Source organism: Nicotiana tabacum, chromosome 12, assembly GCF_000715075.1.
Source record: "Nicotiana tabacum cultivar K326 chromosome 12, ASM71507v2, whole genome shotgun sequence".
Classification (NCBI taxonomy): domain Eukaryota; kingdom Viridiplantae; phylum Streptophyta; class Magnoliopsida; order Solanales; family Solanaceae; genus Nicotiana; species Nicotiana tabacum.
The window spans coordinates 26,572,011-26,581,516 of record NC_134091.1 but is presented as its reverse complement, the minus strand read 5'-3'; the positions used below and the strand labels follow the sequence as shown (position 1 = coordinate 26,581,516).

At 37.1% G+C, this 9,506-nt stretch overlaps 1 protein-coding gene across 1 annotated transcript; it reads left to right on the top strand.

The window, feature by feature from the left end:
• The first annotated feature begins 2,269 nt into the window (after window positions 1-2,269).
• Window positions 2,270-9,075, top strand: LOC142167055 (uncharacterized). Its single transcript, XM_075227207.1, has 6 exons — window positions 2,270-2,304; window positions 3,191-3,476; window positions 3,915-4,209; window positions 4,252-4,409; window positions 4,515-5,055; window positions 8,390-9,075. The coding sequence occupies exons 1-6, from the start codon at window positions 2,270-2,272 to the stop codon at window positions 9,073-9,075; spliced, it is 2,001 nt and encodes a 666-aa protein (XP_075083308.1).
• The last annotated feature ends 431 nt before the right edge of the window (window positions 9,076-9,506 follow it).

Sequence of the window (9,506 nt, the reverse complement as noted above, 5' to 3'; positions counted from 1 at the left end):
CGGAGGTCATTTTGCCTATTTCTTGTAATGGCTGGTAGTGATAACCAGATATGCAGCTCTATTCTGGTATCATGTTGGGGATTAATGTTTTTCGTTGAATACCTAACGTTTGAGAACGTAAATCAGAAATTCAGTAGTTTAGTTGGTTAGGATACTCGCCTCTCACTCGAGAGACCCGGGTTCAAGTCCCGACAACGAAATAATTTTTTTCCTTTTGGTTTCCAGTGTAAGAGTGTTACTTGGGTTTAATATATTGGGGCTTCTTCTGCCATGGATCTGGGCCAACTTAGGTGCAAAGTACAAACTACACAAAAACTTATTCTTTTCATGTTTGATTTTTCCTAACCAAAAGCTGGCTTTAATGAACTTTAGATTAGTTGCGACCTCTATGGGTATCTGTCTTCGGGTGGGAAACCAAAGTATAAAAGAAAAGTTAAAGGCCCGCTGTTGGTACAAAAACTTGAGAAAGATTTTATGTAAATTTGTTTTTTCTGTTCCTGGAAAACCATTTGTTCAACCAAATGCCCTAGGAGAAACATGTATTCATAACAATGTAGAGTTGAATATGAGTGGAGATATTTTTTATAAGAAACCTTGTAACGTATTCTTTTGAATTCATGTACCAAACAACCACTTCTGACATTCTAAAGCATAGCATACTATTGAAGTGTCAACATTCGACAACAAATTATACAAAAATATTGTCTAGATGATAAGGAGGTTTTTCTCGCTTCAACCCATTTCATTAACTTCATCGTGTGTGTTTGGCATATTCTAGTCAGGGTTGTTACTTCAATATGTAAAAAGGAACGACATATGTAACATATATGGGCTATTATTACTTATTCTTTAGGAGTGGGAGTTGGGTGTACGAATAAGGGTACATTGGGGATTTAGAAAAAAATTAAGGATAAATTGTTGACTCTACATGCATTTTCTAATGGACATGTGTGTGCTATAATTGATTCTAACAGACCACGTATATTACTAAAACTTGTGATACAGTACAATCCTATTTCATCCTCTTCTTTCCTTTGGCTTTCTGTGGGCTTCACGCTATTTTATTTCAAATTTCTCATTTAGGGATTCTTGGTTCCTTTGATATCATCGAAAAAATATGCTAATGTATGTCAAGTGTATTTGATACTGGGACTTCCATTGTTACGCTTTTTCTTAAAATAGAGCATTCAAACACCTCTACTTGCACTCACTTATCAACCCGATAAACAAACTTATAATTTTCTCATTCAAACACCTCTACTTGAGAAAATGACTACTAATAAGCTCTATGTATAGAACGTCTTCGTCAATTGCTCTGACACGAATGCCATGTCACATGCTTGATCTTTATTATATGACATGTGAAATTTTTGGATCCCACATTTTGAAAAAAAATAATTTATCAGATTTTTAATTTATTTTTCTTTCTCTTTTTCTCCATCGTAGATCTACCGATAGTCCACCAATGACAATACCAAGCATCAGCCATTTTTAACCATTATTATCTTCTTCCACCTACCCCCTCTTTTGTCTTCCAGTAAAAATTATTATTCCATTTTAAAATTATTTCACCAAACGGCTTCCGGCAAATTTCATTGAAGACAAAAAAAATTAATTTATTTTCTTGTTCTTCTATCAAAGCCACCTAATCTTTTATCAATTCTCACCTGTAATCCGTTAGCGGTAGCCGACTAACTAGGTTTGCTTTGAAAGAAAAAGAAAAAAAGGAAAAAGAAAGAAGAAGAGAAAGGGGGAGCTGATGGCAGTGATATGGGGTGAAGGTGTTGGCTATGGAGGAGTTGAGGGAGGTTGGGACAAGAAAAGTGGGTGGAGACTAGCAAATGAATAAAAAATATTAGAATGAGAAGAGGGAGGGAAAAAGAAACAAGAAAAGGGAAGGGAGGGGGAACTAGAATAGTAAATAAAAAAATACAGATATGGGGTGGGAAATTTGCCGGGGAAGACGAGAGAAGGGTGGGAGGGGAGGGGAAAAGAGAAGAGGAGTTCTTTTTTATTTATATTTTATTTTCTGAATCTAATATTTTTTAATAAAAATAATCATATCTATGTGCTTTGACAGCGTGATTTTCACTCAATGTGGCCATGTAAAATATAAGTTTGTTTAACGGGTTGACTAATGGGTACAAGTTTAAGTGGACCTGAGGCCATTTTAACTTTTATAAATGTATCCTGCCTCATCATTTTTCATCAAGGTAGTTCTTGAAATAATATCCTTTACTCACTTGGCAGCGGAAGCTAAATAGCGCACATGTCGCTCTTTGAATTTGAGATACTTTACACCTGGTAAGTTTTGATTTTTACTAAGTATCTCTTTTCTCCTGTGAATTTATTTTGTTAATTTGATCTTCGTATATTTTATGTATTGGTTGCATCAGAATTCTTGACAGTTAAACAGTTTTCATCTGCATATGTTTGTGCTACATCCAGAAACTGAAAGATAAAAGTAGGCACAACTTTGTTGTATTAATTTGTCGCATATCCATTTTTATTTGCACATGCATGTGCATGATTCTGTATATTTGATGAAAACTGTTGAAATATTAGATCAGCTGTGAGTAGTTGTACAGAGTGCTATTTAAGGAAGTACACTTCTACAAGATTAGTTAGAAAATAGTTAAATGTCAGTGAGCTGTAAATGAGCTGTTAATTTATAATAGATAGGTAGTTAGAGAAGTTAGTTAGTTGATTAATTCCTTTGTATAAATATAACATTGTACAGTACATTTGAGTCGGTTAATAAGAAATACTGAGAATTGCTTTATTTCTCTCTCTCTCTCTCTCTCTCTCTCTCTCTCTCTCTCTCTCTCTCTCTCTCTCTCTCTCTCTCTCTCTCTCTCTCTCTTGCTCTAATCTTCTTCATCTTCGAGCTTGCTTCTCCTCCATTAATGGCACTCCACAACTCCATTTTAACATGGTATCAGAGCAAGTTCACTGCGATTTGAAGAGAAAAGTCCATGAGTATCATCAATTTCTCAATTTTTCACCTCTATCTTTCCTAGGTCAAAATTTCTCCCTTTTTTTGATTCTACCCCAATTTCTGAGAAATTCGCAATAATGGCTGGCGATTCTCCTCAAAGTGTGACAACGAATTTGTCTGGAACACCACATGCAATCAATCCTCAGCTGGATTGCAACTATCCGCTATATGTGCATCCTTCGTATACGCCAGGGCTGCCACTTTTCCACAACTGTTAATCGAAACTGAGAACTACTCTGAATGGAGTCGATCAATGAAGACGTCATTGTTAGTGAAGAATAAGATAGGATTCATTGATGGAACATTTACAAGGGAGAAATATGAAGGTGATGCATTTCACACATACCAATGGGAACGGTGCAATGCGATAGTTCAATCATGGATCATGAGTTCAGTCGTACAAGAGCTCAGAAAAAGTATAGTATATTCCTCAAATGCACATAAAGTTTGGGCAGCCTTTAAGGATAGATTTGATAAAGTAAATGCGACTAAAGTATATCACATGAACAGGTAAATTAGTCTGTTGAATGAAGGTATTTCTAGAGTCTCAATATACTACTCGAAATTAAATGATCTCTGGTGTGAATTTGAGTCAGTAATCCCTTTCCCTGGGTGCGACTGTGTGAAGTCTAGACTCTTTGTTGAATTTCTGCATCAACAAAAATTAATGAAGTTTTTAATGGGACTCAATGATACATATGCTCCTAAAAGAAATCAAATTCTTATGATGAACCCTACACCTACGTTAGACCAGGCCTACTCAATGATCATACAGGAGGAGAGTTAGAGAATGAATGGTGGAATTTTGGGAAGTGCACCTATGGAAGGTGTAGCTAGTGGCTTGATTTCAGCCAATGCCTCTAATGCGAGACCTAAAAGAAATGCACATCTGTAATGTGATTATTATCATATGAAGGTCCACACGAGGGAAACTTGCTACAAATTGGTGGGTTATCCACCCGGGTTCAAGTTCACTAATAAGAAAAAGGGAGTGTATGAGGGTTCCACAGTTGTGGCACATAATGTGCATGTCAAAGAGGAATTGCAGAAGGTAGGAACCATGAATCCACTGAACACTCAGACTGGGAATGCTGGACCTACTAATGCAGTACCTGTTGCACCTGTTTTTACCCCTGAGCAGTACCAACATATTCTCATGATGCTGAACAAGGGAAAAGAACCTGAAGCAATTGAGATGGCCAATATGGCAGGTAAATCTACTAATAAATGTGATTATTAGATTATTGATTCAGGTACCTCAAATCATATGGCTTCATCTTTAGAATTGTTGTCCAATCCCTTACCTGTTTCCTCCTATAGTACTACCTCTGTTCATTTTCCAAACAGAGATAGTACAAACATCACTCATACAGGGTCCTGTCCTATATCCAATTCCCAAACTCTGCACAATGTGCTTTATATCCCTCAGTTTAAATACAATCTTTTATCAGTGTCCAAATACACTAAGGAATTACAATGTTCAGTCATTTTTTATCCAGATTTTTGTCTATTTCAGGACCTCTTTAGTGGCATGGTGAAGGGGATTGGTAGACTGCAGGGAGAACTGTACATACTCAATCCTTTCACAGCTGATGTTATTCCTGCTTCAACATGCCTGTCTTCTTCAATCAAAACTCACTCTACTACTTTGTGGCTTCAGAGATTAGGGCATGCACCCTCTATAGTTTTACAGAAAATTCCTACTATAAAAAATCATTTGTCAACATCCAATAATTGTGATTGTCCCATATGTCCACTAGCTAAACAAATTAGGTTACCATTTTCTATTAGCACAACTAAGTGCACTAATATTTTTGATCTTGTATACATGGATGTATGGGGACCATATAGGGTCTGTACCTATAATGGTTTTAGATATTTCCTTACCCTTGTTGATGATGACTTAAGAATGACATGGACTTTTCTGTTAAGGTTGAAAAGTGATGTGTTTGTTGTCTTGAATGATTTTATTCAACTTGTACAAAACCAATTTTCTACCACTATTAAGACCTTTAGATCTGACAATGGTCATGAATTCTTTAATGATCTTTGTTCTTGTAATGATCCGGCTGGTCGTTTTGAGTATTATAATCTCGTTCCCCCATTTACTGCTCAATTTATGCCACACGGTTGATTTATGACTTATCGGATTAGTTGGTTCGGGTCCGGAAGGATTTTGGAGTGAAATGACACTTAGTCTCATAATTGAAAACTTAAGTTAAAATAGTGACCGGATGTTGAATTATATGTAAACGACCCCGGAATGGAGTTTTGATAATTTCAATAGCTCCGTATGGTGATTTTGGACTTAGGAGCGTGTCGGAAAAATTATTTGGAGGTCCGTAGTGAAATTAGGCTTGAAATGCCGAAAGTTGAATTTTTGGAAAGTTTGACCGAGGGGTTGACTTTTTGATATCGAGATCGGAATCTGATTATGGAAATTGGAATAGCTTCATTATGTAATTTATGACTTGTGTGTAAAATTTGAGGTCAATCAGACTTGATTCGATAGGTTTCGGCATCGAATGTAGAAGTTGAAAATTTCATAAGACTAAGTTTCAAGTGAGTTCGCACAAGATTTAACTTCAAATAAGTAAAAATCTCATAATACGAAGTGTTTATGGTGTATTACCTATCAAATGAAATATATTTGAGTCTAGTTTCTAACGCTTCAAACCGTTCATCATTTGGACATTCTTACAAGAAGTTATGACCAAATTACCAAAGGCTGGAAAAATATAATTCTGCGACCAATTATGCGATCGCAAAACTGCGACTGCGACCGCAAAACTGGTAGCAGAATGGACCAGAAGAGCCCAGTTTTGGGCGCCGATTTTGCGATCAATTTTACGGCCCGCATACCCATTCTGCGGTTCATTATGCGACCGCAGACCTACTTTTGGAGGGTTAATTTTTCTATTTTCATAACCCAATCCCATTTTGATAAATAAGCTTTGGGGCTTATTTTGGGGCAATTATCTGATGATTTTAGAGAGAAGTGAGAGTGTTATAGAGAGAGGAAGTAGATGAAGTGTCTTGTTCATCAAATTCTTGTCCAAGGCTTGGAATCCAACAAGAAATCCCTCAAGTTCTTCATCAAAGAGGTAAGGTTCTAACCCCTAATTTTCAATTTCGAGTTTGGAAAATGATGGGTGATTAAGAGTATGATTCTTGGATATAATAGTATTATTTATACGTATCAATAAGGTTTATGGAAAGAGTGTTGAGTTCAAATAGATAAAGATTGGGTTTTAAATGGTAGAAATCTTCAAAGACTTCAATTGAAGATTTGAGGGTCGAGTTGATGTCGGAATTTTATGAAATTTATATGGTTGGACTCGTGGTTGGATGGGCGTTAATATTTTGTAACTTTTGTCGGGTTCCAAGATGTGGGTTCCACGGGCGATGTTTGAGTGTAATTTCGGATTTTTGGAAAATATTAGTATTTTGATATGGAATTAATTCCTATAATTTTTGTGAGCTGAATCAAATTAATTGTGACTAGATTCGAGCCATTTGGAAGTTGATATGAGCATAATGGAATTTCTGGAGCATTGCTTAGCTTGCTCGATATTGGATTTGGCTTGTTCGAGGTAAGTAACTCTTCTAATCTTGGAGTTGAGGGTATGAACCATGAATATATGTATTTCGTGAATTGTTGGGAGGTGACGCACATGCTAGGTGACGGGCGTGTGGGCATGTACTATAAAAATTGTGACATAATTATTTCTGTGGAATTTTTTAGTTAAATAATCTTGGCATTTTCCATGCGATTTTATGAGTTTAAGAAATTGAGCTGAAAAACATACTAAAAATCATGTTGAGGCTATGTGCCAGTATTATTGGGACTCACAGAGGTCATATTGCCGTGAATTATTGGTTATGTTGAAAATTCAAACTCAGTCTCAGTTATTATTTATTGATACATCATATCATCATTTTTGGGCTATTCTCATGACATTGTGAGCCCATGAGAGAGAGACTAGAGAGATTGATGACTGAGGGAGGCCGAGGGCCTGATTGCGAGGATATTTTTGGGATCGGGTTACGCGCCACAGCAGGCCATGTTGGCCTTATATATATTATTACTATTATATGGGTCGAGGCTGCCTGCCTGCAGCAGGCCTTATTGGCTTATATTATGGCACTTGAGTTATCCGTGCAACACGTGAGTTGTCCGTGCTTATAGCGCATGGGCTGCAGGAGCCCCTCATGAGTCTTTACACACCCCCAGTGAGTGCAGTCGACTATAAACAAGGATCGGGCTGCACGCTGCATCAGGTATTGTATAGCGCTGAGTGATTGAGTGTGCTGAGCACAGTGAGAGAGAATGCGAGACAATGAGATTGAGTACTCTGAGAGTGTGAGTACATGAGTACAATCTCTGAGATACATTGCATTGACATGCACACATGAGATATATGCATAGAGATGTATTTTTCTCATGCTGTACGGTATCACATTATTCATGATTTCTCACACATGTTAACAGATGGGCATAGTGATGCATTTGTTTTACAATGGTTATCTGAAAAGAAAATGAGATATTTTATTTATTATTGAAAGGATTTTGAAAAAAAAATCTGTTTCCAAACTTATTCACATTTTTGGTAACTTTGGCAAAAGATTTGGGTTTTCACTAATGTACTTGAAAGGAAGAACTATTATTGTTGAAATCACGATGTGACTGAGCATTTTATCTCTGAGTTACTTCTGGTATTATTTACTTTATGTCATTATTAATTGTTGTAGATTAGTTGATTTGGACCCGACCTTAGTAGAAGCTCGTCACTACTTTCAACCTAAGGCTAGGTTTGTTACTTACTCAGCACATGGGGTCGGTTGTACTGATACTATACTTCTGCACATTGCGTGCAGATGTTGACTGATGTTGTTGTTGTGCTCGATGGTTGCGGAATTTGAAGATGTACATGCGTTCATGTTGTAGCTGCCTCTTATTCGTGGTAGCCTTAAATTTATAAAAGCTCTGTTTATGTACTATTCAAACAGACTATGTATTTATTTCATTTCCGCTTTGTATACTCTATTTTTAGAAGCTCATGATTTGTATTACCAGTTCTTGGAAAATGTATAAGGTTAAGATAATTATTTACTTAAATTTCTTTAATAATTGTTATTGGAATTGGGTAGTTGAAAGTTGGCTTACCTAGCGGGTTGGGTTAGGTGCCATCACGACTAGTTGGATTTTGGGTCGTGACACTTCTACTCTCTTCACAACTAAAGGCATCATTCACCAAAGTAGTTGTGTCCACACTCCATAGAAAAAGGGAGTGGTGGAAAGAAAGCATAGGCATCTTCTTGAAGTTGGGAGGGCCTTAAGATTTCAAGCACACATACCCTTGAAATACTGGGGTGAGTGCATTCTGGCAGCTACATATATTATCAACGGATTACCTAGTGTTATTTTGAAAGGAAAGTCTCCTTACGAGCTATTCCATGGTTCAACACCTACCCTTAGCCATATGAGAACTATAGGGTGCCTTTGTTATGCCACAAAGACCAATTACTGTGACAAATTCTCTCCAAAATCTTCTCCTGCCATCTTTATGGGATACTCCTCCACTCAGAAAGGTTATAGGCTGCTTGACATTGAATTTGGAAAGTTTTTTGTCAATAGAGATGTTGTCTTTAAGGAACACATCTTTCCTTTTAAACACCCAAAGTCTCAGTTCCTATCCTCCACAAATTCCACACTCAATTCTCCTTCCATGTCTTTTCCTACTTTGTCTACACCTGACTCTTTCTCTAAGACTTTTATTGATTCTCCATCAGCACCTGAACCACTCATTAATCCTGAACTCACTTCCCTAATGGATTTAGCATCAACTTCCCTGAATCACTCATCTCCTTCTTCTACACCTTCTCATTTGCCTCCTAACACTACTACTTCCATTCCTTCCCCTGAACCTATTCCTGATCCACCTAGAAGATCAGGCAGACCTCTTAAACTTTCCATCTGGCTCACAGACTATGCACATCCTCCTTTGCCTTCTACTTCCTTTGCTTACCCTATACAACAGTTTGTTTCCTATTCACACCTACCTGCTCATTTTTAAACTTTTCTAGCCTCCTTCTCTTCAGATACAGAACCCTTTACCTTCTCTTAAGATATTAAGGATGAGAGATGGGTTGAAGCAATGAAGCTTGAGATTGAGGCTCTGGAACAAAATCACACTTGGACAGTAGTTGATTTACCTACAGGCAAGGCCCCTATAGAGTGTAAGTGGGTGTATAAAATCAAGTACAATGCAGATGGTACAATAGAAAGATTTAAGGCTAGATTAGTTGCCAAAAGCTATACACAACAAGAGGGTCTAGATTTTCATGACACTTTTTCTCCTATTGCTAAACTCATTACTGTCAGAGCAGTTGTTGCTACTACAGCTCTTAAACACTGGCTAGTTTATCAGATAGATGTCCATAATGCCTTTCTCAATGGGGATCTTGAGAAAGAGGTGTACATGATAATACCACAGGGATTTAGTAG

Excerpts from the sequence above, each read along its gene's own strand:
- LOC142167055 (XM_075227207.1), top strand. The coding sequence starts at position 2,270 with ATGTCGCTCTTTGAATTTGAGATACTTTACACCTG. Across the intron at positions 4,210-4,251 it reads TGAGATGGCCAATATGGCAG|GTACCTCAAATCATATGGCT; the intron begins GTAAATCTACTA and ends TTATTGATTCAG. Across the intron at positions 4,410-4,514 it reads ATTCCCAAACTCTGCACAAT|GACCTCTTTAGTGGCATGGT; the intron begins GTGCTTTATATC and ends TGTCTATTTCAG.